This window comes from Megascapheus bottae, chromosome 27 (genome assembly GCF_031878675.1).
Source record: "Megascapheus bottae isolate mThoBot1 chromosome 27, mThoBot2.hap1, whole genome shotgun sequence".
NCBI lineage: Eukaryota > Metazoa > Chordata > Mammalia > Rodentia > Geomyidae > Megascapheus > Megascapheus bottae.
The window spans coordinates 9,386,479-9,406,649 of record NC_143535.1 but is presented as its reverse complement, the minus strand read 5'-3'; the positions used below and the strand labels follow the sequence as shown (position 1 = coordinate 9,406,649).

General features: G+C 45.2%; 3 protein-coding genes across 4 annotated transcripts; 2 read left to right on the top strand and 1 right to left on the bottom strand.

Annotated features, from left to right (window-relative positions):
- Positions 1-821: 821 nt before the first annotated feature.
- Cryab (crystallin alpha B) lies at positions 822-4,499 on the bottom strand. The gene is made up of 3 exons (XM_090319527.1): positions 4,019-4,499; positions 2,897-3,019; positions 822-1,171 (listed from the first exon to the last, which is right to left on the bottom strand). The coding sequence occupies exons 1-3, from the start codon at positions 4,217-4,219 to the stop codon at positions 968-970; spliced, it is 528 nt and encodes a 175-aa protein (XP_090175653.1). The 5' UTR covers positions 4,220-4,499; the 3' UTR covers positions 822-967.
- Positions 4,500-5,139: 640 nt separating this feature from the next.
- Hspb2 (heat shock protein family B (small) member 2) lies at positions 5,140-6,422 on the top strand. Its single transcript, XM_090319526.1, has 2 exons — positions 5,140-5,397; positions 5,777-6,422. The coding sequence occupies exons 1-2, from the start codon at positions 5,304-5,306 to the stop codon at positions 6,229-6,231; spliced, it is 549 nt and encodes a 182-aa protein (XP_090175652.1). The 5' UTR covers positions 5,140-5,303; the 3' UTR covers positions 6,232-6,422.
- A 4,288-nt stretch (positions 6,423-10,710) lies between these two features.
- Positions 10,711-19,638, top strand: C27H11orf52 (chromosome 27 C11orf52 homolog). 2 transcript variants are annotated; one of them, XM_090319528.1, is made up of 4 exons: positions 10,711-10,885; positions 15,871-15,908; positions 18,200-18,264; positions 18,777-19,638. In XM_090319528.1, exons 1-4 carry the CDS (start codon positions 10,854-10,856, stop codon positions 19,017-19,019), a joined length of 378 nt encoding a protein of 125 aa, XP_090175654.1. In that variant the 5' UTR covers positions 10,711-10,853; the 3' UTR covers positions 19,020-19,638. The 2 variants fall into 2 exon arrangements, with proteins under 2 accessions (XP_090175654.1, XP_090175655.1); XM_090319529.1 differs by lacking the exon at positions 15,871-15,908.
- The last annotated feature ends 533 nt before the right edge of the window (positions 19,639-20,171 follow it).

The following is a 20,171-nucleotide window of genomic DNA, read 5'->3' as shown; positions in this document are numbered from 1 at the left end:
TAGTGTGACTCTGCTCAAAGAATTATTTTTTTTTTGCCAGTCCTGGGGCTTGAACTCAGAGCCTGGGCTCTGTCCCTGAGCTTTTTCACTCAGGGCTAATGCTTTACCACTTTGAACCATGGTGCCACTTCTGGTTTCCTTGTGGTTAACTGGAGATAAGAATTTCACCATCTTTCCTGTCCAGGCTGGTTTTGAACCATGATCTACGGATCTCAGCCTCCAATCTGAGTAGCTAGGATTACAGGCATGAGCCACCAACACTCAGGTTGCCTTTTTATTTCAATCAACTGTGTATATGTAAGTTCCATATTAAATGTGAGTCACTATGTATTATGTATGTGAGCCTCAATATATTAGATAGTTTTCAGGCTTAGTCCAATAGGTGTTTGCTGGATGATTTGGACTATATTTGAGAGGCTTTTTTTCGTGTGTTATGTGATAATCTTCTATTTATAGTTCTTGTGATTTTGCTGAAGGTAATTATTATTTGGTAAAGATCAAGTAATACTGATGATGCAATTTTAGAGACGTATTAAAGCCTTTTATGCAGTGTTTATTTAGATTTTATTCAGATTTGTTGCAAATTTTGAAATAGCTACAGTCAAAGATAGAAGAAAGACTTTGCCAGGGACCTAGCTACTCTTTTTCCTTAGTCTACAAGTCACAACTCTGTATAAACACAGAGTTGTAAGTGAATGACCCAAAGACTAGAAAGACTAAGTGACTTGTCTAAATTTATATCATTAGTAAGTGGTGGAAACAGACTTTTCTGACTCCAAAAATCCCTGGAGTGAATATTCAAACACACAAAAAAAATAAGCTTTCTGTTGCTGAATGGTATTTTATTAGCTTAATAATTTGGGCCTGCCCTTAGCATTAATAAGCTTCAGCACTAGTCATGAGATCTTCTTTCATTCACGTGAGGAAACTTTCTTCTTTTTAAAAAATGCATTTAGAGAAAGGGCATCTACTTTTTGGGGGCTGCAGTAACAGCAGGCTTCTCTTCACGGGTGATGGGAATGGTACGCTCAGGGCCAGAGGCTTGTTTCCTTGGTCCATTCACAGTGAGGACGCCATCAGAGGACAGAGATGAAGTGATAGTAAGAGGGTCCACGTCAGCTGGGATCCGGTATTTCCTGTGGAACTCCCTGGAGATAAAGCCATGTTCATCCTAAACCAAGAGAAAAAAAGGCAAGAAGCAAAGAAATAAGAACACCAGACAATACCACTCACCCAGCTCCCCTTAGGTGAGACCAAATGCCATGACATCATGAGAAAACAAATAAGCTATAGCTCAGTGATAGAACGCTTTCTAGGCCCTGGGTTCAAGCACCAGCACTGCTTCAAATAAATCAATTCCTGAATAAATGCCATTCATTTTTCAGATTTGAGAATAGGACCTAGCTGGTCATTTTCATCAGTAAAGGAAATCTGAAATGGCCCCAAATGTCATAGCTCTTCAAACCCTGAGGCACAGTTACAACCAAGGGATTTTCCTAAATGTTTAGACCAACATTGTTGGGACCGATAAGATTTGGAATCTCATCCTAGCATTGGAAGCCCACACATATCCAGACTCTTCAGAAATGTCTCAGTCCTAATAAGGACCGCTGCTTAAATAAATAACAAAAACCCAGACTCCATCCAGAGAAAGTAAGTTATATGAGCCAAATTAAAACAGCCCAAATATGATAAGCTATACCAATTATAAACAGGTTCTGGCTGCTCATTAATTTCTGTTGAGGGATGTGGGGAGGGGGGGAGGGAGGATACTCGAATGTGTGGATGCTTGAACTCAGGATTTCAAGCTCTAGTTTGGCTTTTTCCACTAGGGCTAGAGCACTACTACATGAGCCACACATTCAGATCCTGTTTTCTGGTTGGTGAATTGGAGATAAGAGGCGCACATATCTGTCTACCTGGGCTGGCTTTTAACTGAAATAATCAGATCTCAGCCTCTTCAGTAGCTATGATTATAGGCGTGACCCACCAGCGCTTGGTTCTTATTAATATTTGGGAAGCAAGTTAGAAATCATCTTGTCATTTCTCAGAATTGTGGGCCGTGGTCTTTAACCTGCTGAGTCCCAAGCATCTATCCAAGTCTCAATTAACACTTTTTCATGGCTCTAGGGGATTGGAGGTGAAGCAGTTAGAAAAATGTAAGCAAAAAAAATAGTTTAGCAGAAGATGCACTGAAAGAGAAAAGGTTTCTAGAACAGGTCTAATAAGGTTACAAACTCAAGTGCCTTCAGGGTACAAATAATTAATGTCATTATGTAAAACATCCAAGTGTCTGACTACCTTCAGGCATATCCAAAACAATGGTTCTGAGCCTTGATTATAGATCTCAATGTGCTAAGGAGGCTTTTTAAAATACTGATGCAGTCGGAGAGGGACCTAGTGGTAGAGTGCTTGCCTAGCATGCATGAAGCCCAGGGTTCAATTCCTGCACCACATACACACAAAAAAGCCAGAAGTAGTGCTGTGGCTCAAATGGTAGAGCGTTAGCCTTGAGAAAGCCCAAGGACAGTGCCCAGGCCTTGAGATCAAGCCCCAGAACTGACAAAAATAAATCCTGATGCATGGGTTATACCCCTAATCATTCTGATTTAATTAGTCTAGGATATTGGAAACCCATAATTCTGATGTGAATAAAGTTCAGAAACACCAGCTTAAAAAAAGAAAAATCCCATTTCTGTCCACACCAATCAAAACAGATGTCTCAAAGACCACTCCTCTCCCTAATTTAGTTTTGTAGCTACTGATTGGTCATTCCTCATTCAGACCCTTGTGTCTTTGGATGAGAATGTTAGCAGCCTTGGAGGTGGATGGCCCTCACCTCTGATATAGAGGATGCAGTGAATGAACAAGGGAAAAAATAAAGCAAGCTACATACCTGGCGCTCTTCATGCTTGCCATGCACCTCAATCACATCTCCCAGCACCTTGACCTTGAGTTCTTCTGGAGAAAAGTGCTTCACATCCAGACTGACAGAGAACCGGTCCTTTTCCATACGCATCTAGAAATTGCAAGGGGAGGAAAAAAGATGGTGGGGATGTTGATCATACTGATGCACCCTCATCATTTTGTAGACTTGCTTTCTAGCCAGGTAGTGGATTCTCCTCTTGTCTGCTATAAATCCTTTTGTGAATAACCTGTGTTTCTCTCAGGTAAGCCATCATAAGGGTACCTCATGCATACCTCTTGGTTATCAGGCCCAACCTTTATTTGGAGGCACAGAGAAGAAAACAGACCACCCAGGGGACCCATCACAAGGATAGATCTTGGCATGGCTTCTGTTGCCTCAGTCCAATGCCTAGCTTTGTCATTTGTCTGTGAGACAATGGTCCATTTTCCTTGCTCAGGTCTCTGCCAAGTTTCTTACCCACTCAATCTGGAATGTTCTGTTAGTCCTGTTTGTCCTTCCAAAGCCCTTGCTTTCTCAGCTCCTGTTTACTCACACTTACATGTTTTTAAACCAGTCTGTTATCTGGGACAGTTTCTGTCAATCTTATCTGTTCTCTTCTTCTCCCACCCTCTTACCCTCTTAGGACAAGTGTGGGCATCCCAAGAATGAACCTACATTCTTTACTCATGGGCTAGAAGAGCTCAGGCTGCTGTCCTGCACAGCCCTGCTAACGCCCCCCCCAAAAAACCAGAATCATAGAAAAGGTCTCCCCTCTTCCCACCCCCCACAGCTCTAAAACTTGAGATGATCAAAATCAAGTTTGGGAAGTATTAGAAGTAAACAAAGGAGTTAGGGCAAGCTTTCCCCTACAGATCAGAAAGAGATGTCCTGCTGGAAAGTTGAAGAAGAGGCTGATCATTACTGTACATGGAAAAATATACTAGGAAATGGAGGAGCATTCAGCAGGTACCTGGCAGGGAGGCATTAGGTCACCTCTGGACATTGTAAGCCCAAAAAGGTCCCAGGTAGGGAAGAAAAGGAACACAGATGGAATGTCCAGGTGATTCCAGAAAGGACTCTCTTGCTCTGCCAAGGAGGCCACAGACTTACCTCTGAGAGTCCAGTGTCAATCCAGCTTGGTGTCCGCAGGAAAGAGGGTGGTCGAAGGTAGAAAGGGCTCAGGGAAGTAGAAGTTGGGAAGAGGTCAGATTCCAACAGGTGCTCCCCGAAGAACTGATCGAAGAGACGGCTGGGAGAGTGGAAAGGAAAGAAGGGGCGGCGGAACCATGGGTGGTGGATGGCGATGTCCATGTTGGTTTAGATGAAAGTAGGATTTCAGCTGGCTGGTCAGCTCCTTCAATTGCAGCTACAGCCTGCCTCTTATATATACAGTCTTGTGAAGCTTCTGGAATGGTGATGTCAGGGGTTTTATTATCCCAGCTGACCGCCAGTTCATGGAGACGTGTGATCAGGGATTTGGCAGTGTGACACATACCCAGGACTCACTGAGCTAAGAAAAGAGAAACACAAACCCGTCTGAGCTGGCCAGTGACTTGTCCTGGTCTTGATTCACTAACTTTCTGTCCACACCTAATGTTCCCCCCCCCTCCTCGGTCCCATCCCCTATTTGCCAGAGGAGCTGGGACAGAATCAAGAATCCCAAACAGCTGCTTCTGTGCCCCTCCTTCTTCTCTCCGGTCTGCATGCCAGGGGAATTGAGCCAGCAACTATCTTGAGCCTGGGCGGGCCCTGGAATCTTCCTAGGCTGGGCCCTGGGGATATTAACTCTTTGTTCCTCCTGAGAGAAGAGCCCTAGGTGACCATCCATAGGTTGAGTGACCTTCTGGGTTGGTCTGGCTTCAGAAGACCCTCGTCTTCATCTGGGCAGAGAATCTTCATCTTTGTCTCCCTCCCATCCACAAAACCAAGGGTGGTTGCTTGTGTGCTTCATGGGACTCATGGGACCTTAAACTCGGGGCACTTTGTGAAAGAGGGGTGCGACAGAAGAGAGTGGAAATATAAAAGGGGTTGTGTGTGTGGTGTGTGGTGTGTGTGTGGGGGGGTCTCTCCAGCTTCTTGCTCTTCTGTGAGGCACCACTTCCCCCTCTCCAGTTGGTCCCAGGCCCAGGACCCTCAGCTTCCCCCCTCCCCGGGACAGCTGCAGGGTGTGGGTGGGGAGGAGGCCGGGGGTCCGGGCGGTGCGCGCTGTCACACCCCTGTCGCTGGCACTCCCCGCCCTCCCCCACCCCCAGGCGCCCAGCACTATTTTGGGTGGTGTCGACCCCGCCCCCACTCCAACCAAGAGGCTGCCTGGCTCTCGGGGCAGCTGCAGGGGTCGTGCGGAGCCTCGTTCGGGGCTCCCTCTGGGTCCAGGGCCACCCACCCCAGCGCAGCCATGTCGGGCCGTTCGGTGCCCCACGCCCACCCCGCCACCGCCGAGTACGAGTTCGCCAACCCCAGCCGCCTGGGCGAGCAGCGCTTTGGAGAAGGTACCGGGCCCTCCCCGCGCCGTCCCCGGCCTCCCACCCCCACCCCCAGCTCCGCAGAGGCTGGGCTGGGCGCCCAAGGTGGTGATTGGCTTCTTCCCCACTCGGGGCTTAACTGAACTCCTGGGGCAAGCCGTCCCCCCCCAGTCCTCCCCCCCACCCCAGTCCCCCCCACCCCAGTCCCCCCCACCCCAGTCCTCCCCACCCACCCTGTCCCACTGGCCCCACACCTCAGGCCTGTCCTCTTCCTTCCCTTCCTATCCTCCCAGCCCACCTGGTTCCCTTCCCCAGCTCCTCCCCTGCTTCCCCTCGCCTCTCTGCCCCCTGGCCCCCTCCCTGCCCTCCCTCACCCCACCTCTTGCCTCCTCTCTCTGCTCCTCAGGCCTTCTGCCAGAAGACATCCTGACCCCCACTCTCTACCACGGCTACTATGTCCGGCCTCGAGCCACCCAAGCTGGAGAGGGAAGCAGGGCAGGGGCTTCTGAGCTTAGACTCAGCGAGGGCAAGTTCCAGGCCTTTCTGGACGTGAGCCACTTCACCCCGGACGAGGTGACCGTCAGGACTGTGGATAACCTCCTGGAGGTATCGGCCCGCCATCCCCAGCGCCTGGACCGCCACGGCTTCATTTCCAGAGAGTTCTGCCGCACCTACGTCCTGCCTGCCGACGTGGACCCCTGGAGGGTCCGCGCTGCCCTCTCCCACGACGGGATCCTCAACCTGGAGGCCCCCCGGGGAGGCCGGCATCTGGACACAGAGGTGAATGAGGTCTATATCTCCCTGCTCCCCGCGCCTCCTGACCCCGAGGAAGAAGAGGAAGGAGCCAGAGTTGAGCCCTGACTGCCACAGAAATCCCCGTCTACCTCCGGCTGTGGCTCCCAGCAGCTGCCCACCACCCCAGAGGTAGCCAGCGTTCTTGGAGGGAGGGGATGGAGGGAGGGAGAGGTACCACAATGTCTGATTTGATCTCTTGGGACAGGTCCTAAGCTTTCTGCTTTAGTTCTGGGTGGAGCTGAATAAACCCATCTCTCAGGGGGGCCTTGGTTGTGTTGTTCCCTATTTTGTGGCCTGGAAGATGGGGTGGGTGGGAAGGAAGAGGTAGACAAGTTGGACAAGCCAGCTAGATTTCCCCCATCTCCCCCCCCATCCCCCCCCAAAAAAGCCCTCCTCAGTTAAATATGGTCATCACAGTTCCCTGAGCTCACACTTGGATGCTGAGATCACATGTGGAAGCAGATACTGGCTCCAGATCAAATTCCTAGCTATAATTTTCTCACAATGAAACAAAAGAGAGAGTGATCCTGGGAGGGAAAAGGGATATGCCATGCAAACAGCCCAGAGGGCACTGTCTGAGCTGGTGATTAGAGACACAAAAACAAGGGTCTCCAGACTGTCTGCCCCTTTTTGGGTAGGGGTTGGGGAAAAGAGTGTTTTGGCTAGAGAGAGTTGCCTAAAGCCCTAGAGTGAATGCATTGTTTTCCCACACTAAGATTTGACCCCTGAAATGGTCTCTGATTCTGAGGGACTGAGTTTGTATGAAGAGAGGGCACAGACACAGAAAAAATCGGCCACCATTGTCTCACAGTTTCCCCGTCCTCCACACAGGGAGGAAGAAAGCATTTATTTGCCCCTGACATTGTAGCATCCCAAAGAGAGGCATGGTTGCATCTCTACAACTCACCAAAGACTAAATACAGAGATCTTAGGCTCCTGAGTATTCCTTTGCAAGAAGAATCGTAGTACCCACAGGCATGGTGTGTTCAAAAAAGCCCAAGACAGGAGTGTCTTTCCCCATACTTCCATTTTGCAATCAGGGCAGCATGGCATGTGTATGATTTGCAAAATATCTCAAAAAAGCCTTTCTTTGTCCTCCAATACATTTTTTGTATACATTAATTGTTCCACAACCTGTGAGAATACAGACCCATATGAAAATCTAACAAAAGCCATCCATCTGTTCAAAAAAATACACATACTCCTAAGACAATCAGAATAGTTTCACACAGTATCTGACAATCGTTCACATCCCCTCCTTAAGGATTTGTGAGATAAGAACCTTCCCTGAAGGAATTCAGGTTAATATACTGGTTAATAAAAAATAAGAGCAGGACTGGGGATGTAGCTCAGGGGAAAAGTAGTTGCTTAACATGCAGTAGGTCCTGGGTTCAATCCCCAGTACACTAAATAAATAGTATAAGAATACATCAGGGGCCAAGAGTGTGGTCTAGTGGTAGAGTGTTTGCTTAGCATGCATGAAACTCTGGGTTTGATTCCTCCATACCACATACACAGAAAAAGCTGGAAGTGGTCCTGTGACTCAAGTAGTAGAGCACTAGTCTTGAGAAAGCCCAAGGACAGTCCCCAGGCCCTGAGTTCAAGACCAACCATGAAGAAGCAGAAGAAGAAAAAGGAGAAGAAGGAGAAGAAGAAGAAGAAGAAGAAAAAGAAGAAGAAGAAGAAGAAGAAGAAGAAGAAGAAGAAGAAGAAGAAGAAGAAGAAGAAGAAGGAGAAGGAGGAGGAGGAGGAGGAGGAGGAGGAGGAGGAGGAGGAGGAGGAGGAGGAGGCGGCAGCGGCAGCAGTGGCATCAGAGAAATAAGACTGAAAAATCATTCATGAAGGTCTTGCCTCCTCCCTCTCCACCCAATCCTTTTATGTATGTAAAGATGGAATATGAAGGATTATTCTCCAGGGCACCAGATGTGTGCTCACATGCACACACAGAATGACCATGGGCACATCATTCCACCCTTGGTCCCCAGGAGAGCAGAGCCCATGTTTTTATTTTCTGCCTCCTTGTTAAGACCTATAGAAGCCCACCCCACAATCCAGTCCCTGGCACAATCTCCAAACACGTGGGAAAGTCTGTGCCCCTGGCTGGCACTAAACCGTCCTCATCTGTTGATGACCCAGTCTGGCTTGTTACTTTTCCATTCTCCTTCATTTTCCTAACAATTATGAACCCCCAAAATAATATACTATGGGAGAATATATCTATATGTACACATAAATTATAAAGATGATAGTCTTATTATCTGTGATCAGGAATCTTAACATCTAATTGGGAAGAAGATGGTTTCTATGCAGCATTCAATCAGAATATTGATCTTTTTTGCAATTAAGCTTTATTTATTTACTTGGGGGCTAGGGATTGAACCTAGGGCCTCACACATCCCCTGTTCTCATTCTCAAGAATCTTTTAAATAAAGTACTGGACATTTTAACTCTATGCTTGCTAGCAGACAAGATACCATTAAGCCATGCCTCCAACCCTGCTTTTCACTCCTTATTTTTAGGAGAAGTTCTTGTATCCTTCCTGGCTGTACACCTGAGCCATCTTCACCCACTTCTTTTTGGCTTTACACTGTATCTAGCTTCCTCTCTATGGAGTCTTTGGAATTTTTCTGTCCAGGTTGACCTTGCACCCTGTACCTCACTATCTCAGCCTCCCATGTAGCTAGGATTATAAGCATGAACCATCTGTGCCAGGCCTTGCTGGTTCTTTTTAAAATAGGATCTTGTTCTTGGCCAGGCATTTATCTGGGCAGTGATTTGCCTATGTCATGCTTCTTGAATTGCTGGAATGACAGGCAGGCATCATTTCATCTAGTTTCCTTGTATTGAGATGGAGTCTCCAGGGACTTTCTACCTGAGCTGGCGTTGAACGCCTTCAATTTCCCAGTTCTCATCCTGCCAAGTAACTAGGATACAAGTGTAGCTATTGATACCTAGCTTATTGGATTTTGAACTTGGTGAAGAAGGGCAGGAAAGAAGATTGAAAGGAAAAGTTAGTAGTAGAGTATTGTATAGAGAAGAAGCTTGTAAAATGATTGGGGCACAAGCTAATACAAAAAGATGCTTTACCCTCTGATAAGTATCTGTGATTCCTGCCAACAGTAGTTTGTTCCTATTTTTCATAAGAGGATGGAGATAAATTCAGAATATAGTCCTGTGAAGCGCAGAGCTGAAGATAGTAAAGACATGTGCCATGTTTTACAGATGTTCCTAGAAATTCTATTTTGGGGGGGAAGGGGGCAGAGGTGGGGGAAGATACTGGCGCTTGAACTCAGGTCCTGGGCACTGTCCTTGAGCTTTCTCAAGGCCAGTACTCTACCACTTGAGCCACAGTGCCATTTCCGGCCTTTTCCATATATGTGGTACAGAGGAATCAAACCCCGGGCTTTGTGCATGCTAGGCAAGCACTCTACCACTAGGCCATTCTCCTGACTCTACAGGGAAGTTTTCTTGGCTGAATCTTAGCTGTTGGGGATGCAGGAGACAAGTCTCACTTTGGTCCTGGGAAGCAAATAAGTACAGATTTTTGTAGATCTCAGCTGAGAAGAAAGAAGTGGGTGGGCAGGAAATGGGGAGGCTGTTTCAATCCCAGGATTTACTTATTTTATTTTTTATGATGCCAGTGCTAGGACTTAAACTAGGGGCCTGTACTTTTTGCTCAAAAGTAGTGCTCTACCACTTGAGCCACACAGCCACTTCTGGCTTTTTACTAGTTAATTGGAGATAAGAGTACTTGGAATTATAGACAAAAGCTACCTGTGCCTGTCTTCCTAGGATCATTTGATTTTATATCAGAAAGGATTGTATAATAAATTCAGTTCTTAAGGGGGCAGCAGTGGCTCATGCCTGTAATCCTGGCTACTTAGGAGGCTGATATTTTGAAGATCACAGTTTAAAGCCAGCCCAGGCAGGCAGGAAAGTCTGTGAGACTATCTCTGATTAACCATCAGAAAACCAGAAGTGGTGCTCAGAGTGGTAAAGCTTCATTCAGCCTTGAGTGAAAGAGTTCAGGTATAGTGCTCAGGCCCTGAGTTCAAGCCCCATGACTGACAATAAAATACAATAAATTCAGCTCTTCCACTATATGGTCCTAGAAATCTAGGACCTAAATGGCTAAGCAATTTTCCCAGTTATTTCTAGTAGCAAGAAATACAAAAGGAATCCATTTCCCTGCATTTTAGATCCCAAGAGACTAGTATTTAAACTCAGGTTCCGGCCAAGCATCATAAGAAACTTCCTACCAATTCCATCTTGAGTGTTGCAGGAGAAATCTAAGGCAGGCTCCTTTGTTCACGCTGCAGGGTATGTTTTAAAAATAAGTGTGAGAGCACAGAGAAACATTTCCCAAGAAAACCCAGAGAAGTGTTTTTTCTAGCTCACGTTTCTGAGGTTCAAAGGCCATGGCTTTATCCAAAGAAGCTTCAAATCCCCAAGGTGAGCTAAGCTCTCACCTTGGAGCCTCTGTGTGGAAATAATCCACTTTGGCAGTCACCTGGGATTCATTCCAGCAGGTGGCCTCCAAAGTCCAACCTGCTAGGTTGAAACCTGACACTGACAGACTCTCATTCCCCCCGGAGCTTTGCCACTGAAAACTGAACCGGGAACCAGGAAATGAACAAACCTCTTCACATTGAAAACCAGCTGGGCTCCCCGGGAAACGAACAAGCGCCATGGGAAACCGGCTGTGCTGCGGGGGAAGCTGGTAAGTAGTAGTAGGGTGGCAGGGTTAAGGGACCCATCTGTTGGCCTGAGAATCAGAGAGCCTGGAAGCAGAGCCTTTCATTGCCTTCATGGCCCTCCTGGTCCCTTACATCCTTTTAAGCTTCCTCCTTCCGGAAGGCTTTAGAATACACAGCCAAGTCAGTTGTCTGTGGAATGGCCTCAGCAGCGCTGGACAGACAGAAGGACAGTGTGCCCTTCTTCCCCAGGAGATAACGATTATCCTGTCTGACTGAGAGCTTAGTGCTGGGCATTATACAATATGGTCTCAGTTTATTTTTCCTCACCACTCCTATGAGCAAGTGATCTTTTTCTCCCTATTTCTTTTTTGTACAGCCACACTCACCACCACCACCACCACCACAACAACAACAAATCTGAAGCTCTGTGGCAACTTTGTTAACTTGCTCTGTGTCACATGGCTAGAGAGCAGCTAAAGCAAGTTTCCAACCCAGGCCTGAATTCAGACTCCATACTTCCATGGCTAGGTCATCACAGATGGGATCCCAGATTGAGCAAAATGACTTGTTTGTTTAAAAGGGCGGAAGTAGCAGGCAGAGTATCCACGGAACTTGTGACTAGAACTTTCACACTTGTTGGCTAGGTAACTTTAGGTACTCTTCTAATGTTTCTGGATCTACTCAGGAGAAAAATGTAGATTAACAGAACTACCTATTATTTTGAAGAACAAATCCCCATAAAAAAAGTGGGAAACCCCCCCATAAAAAGTTATTGCGGTATTGTAACTGTTCCATCCTGTAGATTGCACATTAACATAAACTTCCAAGACTGATTTTATCCTAGCCACTGACTCCTAGCTAGATCATAGCAGATCCCAAAGATGTCTTGTTTCAAATTAAGCATCATTATATGCAGAGAAACATGAAAGGTGAATTAAAAAGCCCAAAGAATTTGGAATCAGTATTTTGGGTTCCAGTTCTGTTGCTACTACACAATCACGTATCTAGTCATTTAGTAAGCAAATATTTATTTTGAAATTTAGCTGGTTTATTTGAACACGGAATGATTCATAAGTCAAACATTACACATACCAGTGTTACTGGAAAGTCAATGCAGCTAATCCACTTAGATCCTTAAAGTCTGGCAGAAAGTCAGGTAAGACACAAAAGTAGCCAAAGTAATAGGAACCTTTATTAGTTATTGGGGGAGGAAATCTACATTCAAAAGACTGAATGTGGTTTATCTTTAGGGTGAGAAAGACCAGCAAATATTTAGTGAATATATATTGTCTACCAGGTAGAGTGACAGATGCAGCCCTTAAAAAATGATTATGTACTCCCTGCCTTCTTGAGTAAGACACCAAGTTCTAGGGCCTTAGTTGACCCTTCAGTCAAATAGAGACAACAAAAAAAAGTATAAGTGACTCAGGAGGATGAAATCTGAGGATGGAGATTTGAAACCAGTCAAGGGCAGAAAATTCTATAAGATTTCTTTCTCCAGTTAATCAGCAAAAAAAAAAAAAAAAAAAGGAGATAGAAGTATTGCTTAAGTGGTAAAACACATCAGTTTTGAGCAGAAAACCCTAAGTGAGAGGCCCTGAGTTCACACACACACACACACACACACACACACACACACACACACAGAGGAAAGGGGGAAAGAACAAAAACAAAGCACTTTCAGTTAGCCTAGATATAGGACAACTAAAAACATAGAAAAGCTTGAAGGGAAGAATTGTGACAGCATCATCATCTTCTCTTGTGTTTTTATCATTCACTATTGGATAGTTTTCTGATAGTGATAACTATTTGATAGGCCTACTATATTCCTGGAACTATACAAAGATTTTTTTACACTACTACTGAATTCAATCCTTACAATAACCTCTGGAATATTTAGATTTGATTATCATCCTTATTTTATTAATAACATGGCAGTCCAGAGAAGTTAAGGACTTGCCAAAAGTTGTACCATTAATATGACATGATGAGTCTGATTCTCAAATTCATTCTGGAAACTCCCGGTCAGATATCCTGACCCAAATGTATTTTTCCTACTAAAACTTGAGTAGAACTACTCAGGAGGCTGAGATCTGAGGATGACAGTTTGAAGCCAGCCCCGGTAGAAAAGTCCATGAGACTCTTAAGTCCAATAGACTACATAGAAAAAGCCAGAAGTGATACTGTGGCTCAAGTGGTAGTGTGTTAGCCTTGAGCACAAAGAGGCTCAGGGACAGTACCCAGGCCTTGAGTTCAAGCCTCAGGACCATATATATATATAGTTTGTTGCTGTTTTAGTGTAATAATGACTTTTTGAAAATTCCCCAAAGTGATGGATAAAATGCAATTATAAATCTATGCACCCAGAGATGATGGGAACATTTTCATGTATTTCCATTTTATTTTAAAATATGCAGTGTGTGTGTGTGTGTGTGTGTGTGTGTGTGTGTGTGTGTGTTTATGTGTATGTTGATACTGGGGCTTGAACTCAGGGCCTCACACTTTTACTTGGCTTTTTCGCTCAAGGCTGGCACTCTACCACACCTCCACTTAAGCAACACTTTCACTTCCATAAATAAGTACATTTTAAAATTCCAAAACATGATATATGTGTGTATAAACACATTATATCAAATATACATATATATTTATATTTGAAATTTTAAGATAGGGTCTTACTATGTTTCCCAAGCTCGTTTCATATTTGCAGCAGTCGTGCCTCAGTCTCTCAAATGCTAGATTATTGGCATATACCACTTAGATTTATCTTTATACAGCTTATTAAAAAGTAAAAATTTCCAGCGTATTAGGTATTTTTCCAACATCCTTTTCTTAAGTGGCTACATAGTTTCCATTGACTGGGTATGCCATTTATTTAGCCAGTTACCAAATGTCCAATTGGACATTCAGGGTGTTCCTTATTTTTCTGAAATTATAAGTAATACTACAGTGAGTATTTATATATATATATATATATTCATCAGCATATGTGATTGCTCCATTACAGAGTATAGCTGGGGGTGGTGCCTTATGCCTATAATCCTAGCTACTCTGGAGGCTGAGATTTGAGGATCAAGTTTCAAAGCCAGCCCAGGCACAAAAGGACCTGACTCTTACCTCTAATTAATCTCTAGAAAATGGGAAGTGGGGCTTGGCTCAAGGGTAGGGTTGTAGCCTTGAGCTGAAGAGCTCAGGGACAGTGCCCAGGCCCAAAGTTCAAGCCCCATGACCCACCAAAAAAAAATCTATGTTTAAGACTTGCTTTTTATACTGATTAATAGTTGTAGTCTAGAAGGATTGTGCTAATGTTTCTTCCTATTACTACTGTGGGAAAGTGTCCATTTAGTTTCCTTAATACAGTTCTAAAAATAAATCTGTCACCTGAGAATATTCTGAGGTTTGTCCAGGCTCTGCACAATATCTAACTTGGGAGAGGCTCTGTTCACTAAAATCAGATAGCCCAATCATGTGGTTGAGAATTGCTATTTTCTTTATCCATTTAAACAGAAATAAGTAGAAAACAGTGGTATCAAGGGCCAAGGCATTAGAACATTCAGCAGTCATAACACACAGCATGAGCTGAAGGAGAAAGAAGAAGCTGATTTTGTTCTGATCCTGGGACTTGAACTCAGGGCTGAATGCTGTCCCTTAGGTTTTACACTCAAAACTGTCACTCTGCTACCTATGCCATAGTTCCACATCTGGCTTTTTGCTGGTTAATTTGAGATAAGAGTCTTATGAACTTTCCTGCTTGGGCTGGGTTAGAACTGTCATACTCAGACCTCAGCCCCCTGAGTACCAGTTCTGTTCTGTTTGTTGTTGTTTTGTGTTGTTTCCTGCTGAATCACCTGGAATGTTGAGATGTAGAGTGATTGATTTCAGCTCAGCAGTGAACCTCAAAACCAAAATCGACACCCAAACACAAATCTCTATCAAATGTGTGTGGGAAAATTTGGATTTTTTTTCCCCTGTCATAGTACAGACAAACATGCTTCACCAGTCTGTCTGTGTCTTTTTTTCTAATCAACAAAAGAAGGCAATGTTCCATGGAGACAGAAATAAGGTTGACTCTGGGGAGATTTGGAAATGTACTAGCAAGAAAAAGCATCCGGAGTAAGTCCCAAACTATTCAGCCTGTTTCCTCGGACAAGTGTTACTTCTCTGGGCATCAAATTCTTGACAATAGTGTAGACACACAGGCTCCATCGGGGGACCCCAGGGTATTTGAAATTAATAGGAGGACAAGGTAGCTGAGTCACCCGCCAAATCCAGTGCTCCTTGTTCTGTCTACAGAACACCCCAAAGGACAGTGAAGGTTAAACACCTCTCACTTTCTCCTAGTTGAAAACAATGACAGGGAAACAGAGTGAGGTCACTTTTTGGGAAAAGGGACTGCAAGGTGCGGGGGAGGGGGGTCCCTATTAGTGAATCCTGGTTGTGGCAGTTCTAGGACTTCCAGAACAAAAGACCTCAGTTGTTAAAGGTTGCCCCTACACACACACACACACACGCACGCACGCACGCGCGCACACACACACACACACACACACACACACAAATAGCAATAAAGGTCTCTGGATCTAGACTAACCAATTCATTATTTGGCAGGTCTTCCTCCCCCTCTGCTGGGAATAACTTGTTAGACAATCCCAGAATAGCCCTTAGCCCTACATCTCTGGCATGTAGTAGGCCTGATTGCCTAAAGCTGTATTTTGGGTTTGATTATGTCAGTTGTACCATTCCACCTTCCAGAATCATCCATGTGGGAGACGTGTGATTCCCCTTGGCAAATGCTTTTGGGATGAACCTGACTCTGAGCGAGTCTTTAGAGAGATAGGAGAAGGGGAGAAGGTCATTCCAGAATATTAACCAAGGAGACCACATAGTAAATGAAGCAGAGAAGTCTGTGTGTGTGTGTGTGTGTGTGTGTGTGTGTGTGTGTGTGTGTGTGTGTGTGTGTAGGGGATTAAAGGTCTTGCATATGCATGATCTGTTTTTCCTACCACAGGAGCTGTGCATCCATTTTCCAGAAGAAAAACAAAGCAGGTAAGTTTGGAAAGGTGCATCAGGGAGGGAAAATTAGAGAAGATAGTAGATGTAGTATTTTTGGAAAGGACACAGGAGTAGAAAAGATGAGAGATCTTGGGAGCATAAAGGGGAATGGTATATCAAAGAAAATATTTTTGACTGGGAATGTGTCAGAGTGTTTGCTTACAATGAAACCCTGGGTTCCATCTTACTTTTTTTTTTTTCATCTTATCCTTTCATCTTTTTTTTTTTTTGGTTGTGGGACTTGAACTCTGGGCCTAGGAGTTGTCCCTGAGCTCTTCAGCTCAAGGCTACAGCCCTACCCCTTGAGTCACAGTGCCACTTCTGGTTTTGTAGTGGTTAATTGGAGAGAAGAGTCTCACGGACTTTAGTACCAGGGCTGGCTTTGAATTTCGATCCTCAGATCTCAGCCTCCTGAGTAGCTAGGATTACAGGCGTGAGCCACTGCACCTGGATCTTTTCATTTTTTAAGACAATTTATATTGCTATTATAAATAGATTGTTATTATGTTGTACAACATGGTTATAGCTACGTAAGTCAGGTAGAGAGGGCATTGCTTTTGGACAATGTCACCCCTTCCCTCACTCTCTCCCCGTTTTCCCCTGTTATCCCACCCACAAATCTAAGAAAATCTTTAGTTTACCAACAGCCAACCTCGAACTAGAGGATCTCATCTTTTCTGTCATCTCAGAGTTGCTTCTTTCATTCATGTAACAAAGGCTACTGAGCAAATTTCACAAATATTACTGTACTTTATGTAAGCCACTCTGTAGGATCCCACAGAGGAAGAGAGGTAGAAGGAGGAGAGTAGTAGCACAGATTGGTAACTCTAGCTTCTTAGGAGGAAGGCACAGGAGCATTGTGAGTTGTGACTTGGAGGCTAGCCAGGGAGAACACAGCAAATTTCTCCAGGTGATGATGGCTCATTCCTGTCATACTGGCTACTCAGGAAGCTGAGATCTGAAGATTGCAGTTCATAGGCAGTCTGGAAAGAAAAGTCTGTGATACTCTTCCTATGTCCAGTTAGCCAACAAGAAGACAAGAGTAGAAGTGTGACTAAAGTGGTAGAATGATAGCCTTGGGCTTGGAAAAAAAAAAGCAAGTGAGAATTAGAGGCACTGGGATGGGAATATGGCGTGGTGGTAGAGTGTTTGCCTAGCACGCATGAAGCCCTGAGTTTGATTCCTCAGTACAATATTAAGAGAAAAAGCTGGAAGTGGCACTGTGGCCCAAGTGGTAGAGCACTAGCTTTGAGCAAAAGAAGCTCAGGGACAATGCCCAGGCCCTAAGTTCAGGTGCCTGGACTGGCAAGAAAAGAAAAAAAAAGAAAAGAAGGAATGAGAGGCCCTGATTTCAAGCCCTAGTACAAGCACAGAGGGAAAAAAGAAAAAGAAAAAAGAAAAAAGCAAACTACCAGGCCAGGTGTGTTTGGGGGTGGGGGGGATGAAAAGTTTAGGGGTGTGGATCAACTGCCCTTGTTCAATAGAAGAAAGAGAGGGAGAAGAGAGGAAGAAGGAGAGGAGGAGGAAGAGGAGGAGGAGGAGGGGAAAAAGGTGGAGGAGAGAGGGTTCAATTCTCAGAAGAGAAGACAAGAGAAGCGACTTTCTATCCATTGGTGCAAATGAGCACTTAATTTTTTCTTTCTCTCTCTCTCTCTCTCTTTTTCTTCTTTCTTTCTTTCTTTCTTTCTTTCTTTCTTTCTTTCTTTCTTTCTTTCTTTCTTTCTTTCTTTCTTTCTTTCTTGCAAGTCCAGGGGCTTGAACTCAGGGCCTGGGCACTGTACCTGAGCTTCTCTTTGCTCAAGGCTAGTGCTCTACCACTGGATCTGTAGCACCACTTCTGAGTTTTTCTGTTTATGTGGTGCTGAGGAATCAAACCCAGGGCTTTATGCATGCTACCACTAAACCACATTCCCAGGCCAGGACTTAACTCTTCTTATGTATTTCTCTAATAGACAGTAAGTTCCTTGAGACAGATGAAACAATTAGTTTATCCTTCAATCCAAGGACATGTTATAAAGCCTGGCATATTGTGTCCTCTCATCATGTATTTCTGGAACTATGTTTAGGGGCTGATGGACGAAGAGGATGGAAGTCAGTACAACCAGGCAGTGAAAAGGTCCAGGGTGTACACCCTGTGAAGGGGTCTAGATGTAGGATTAGTAGAGGTGAGGGAAGTGGCAGTGGAGGTAGAGAGGTTCATTCCAAACTCAGCACAATAGTTTAAAAGAGACTGAAAAGGGCGGTCTCAATGGAGACAGGGATTTAAGTTGGGTTCTTCTCCACAGAGATGAAAATAAGGCACACATCAAAGCAGCAGCAGCAAGAAGAGCTGCAGAAAAATGGCACCAAGGTAATGTCAGGCTCCTTCCTTCACCCTCATCCTCTCCCTCCTTTTTTTTTTTTTTGTCAGTCATGGTGTTTGAACGCAGAGAGTGGACACTGTCTCTGAGCTGTTTTTTGCCCTACGCTAGAGCTCTACTACTTGAGTCGTAGCTCCACTTCTGGTTGTTTTTTGTTTGTTTGGTAGTTAATTGGAGATTCCTCTTGCATGCACTTTCTTGCCCAGGCTGACTCTGAATGGCAATCCTCAGATCTCAGGCTCCTGAGTAGCTAGGATTACAGATATGCGCCACCACTGCTCCCTGTTTTTTGAACTACTCAAAGACAGGATCCTAGTACTGAGTCTTTTTAATCCTGGGACACACATCTGTAGAATTTGCTGGTGCTACTCAGTTTCCTCTGTCTCAAAGGACCAAACCAAAGGAACATCGATTCAACTTGCCCTGTGTTAGAGGTAAGGAGGAAAATGTAGGATCTCCTTTAATTCTGTCAATTTCTTCGCCCCACCCTCCCTTCTCCTAGGGCCATGAAGCCACAGGACACACATATGAGCTAGTGTTACAACAGTCCATATCTCAAAGAAGTCAAGACCTCTCATCAGACAGCAATTTACATTATGCGGACATTCAAGTGTGCAGCTATATCCAGTCCCGCTCGGCCAGTGAGATCAAACACCAGCATTTAGAAACTGCTACCGAGTATGCCACCCTTCACTTTCCTGAGGCCACTCCTCGCTACGACAGCAAGAATGGGACCTTGGTGTGAACCTTGGGGAAGGCGGATCAATCTCCATCATTTTATCACTACTCCTATGAGGAGAAATCTACTGCTTTGTGGAATTGGGTTACAGCCCTGGAATGTTGTCTACTCATTTTTTTTTAAGTTCTTGAAATTGTGCATATCCCTTCTTTATCTCTCTAGGACTCTGTTACTGTTAGCTTGGAGCAGTGGATAGAATAGCTATGTATGGATAGATGGATGGATGAATGGATGGATGCATTCCACATAGACAGGTAGGAGTGTGCAGGATGGTAGATCTTTGACCCCTCCAGCATTGTTTGGGCTTTCTATGCACTTGAGCTTCATTTAATGACTTCTTTTGTACACTGTGAACTCCGAAGCTGGAGTGGCTCTGGAAAAGCATGCTAAGCTTTTTGCACACAGCCTGAAGGCTGGCTTGGGCAATTCCCTTAGGAGCTGGCTCCAGGGTTCCAAACTTAGAAAACAAATGGGGTCAAGGGTGAGGCATAAAGCCTCCCAACCACTGGTCCCAAGGGCTTTAAGTCATTGAACAACCCGGAGATGCCTGTAAGTTTCTTTGGATGAACTAAAGTTAGTTCTTGCTCATGCAAAACCACTAGAATCAATAAAGGAGGGTAAAGAAGGAGCCTGGTTCATTTTCTGGGGCGGGGTTTTACAGCTGTTGTATTCAACCTGAAGGCCATCAGTCAATTGGGAAATCCAACCAGCAGAGCTCCCTGGTGCGCTCCTTTCTGTAGGAGGCAGCAGGCAGAGGAGCTGGGGGCGTGGCTAGACAACAGGAAGCGGATCCCCATTGGTTAAAATCGAACCCAAGAGGCGGGTCCATACAGACAGGGGCGTGCCCATGGTGGTAGGGGCGGGGTCAAGGCTGACCAGGACTGTAGACTGCACAATTAGAAGGAGGAGTCTAGCCCAATGGAGGCAGGACAGGGGTCGCAGAGAGGCGGGACTAGGAAACGCTGGAGGCGTGGTCAAGGCCTGCACCGGCTGGTGGCGAGGCGGTCACCATGGTAACAGGAATACACTAGCAAATTCTGGGCAAGCGCTGGCTGGACCCACCAGAAAAGCCGGTCGTGGGGTGGGGGTGGGAGGGGGGCAGAGATGCTGACCCAAACCGGTGGATAATTCAAGAGGTGGGTCCTGAAAGGTAAGTAC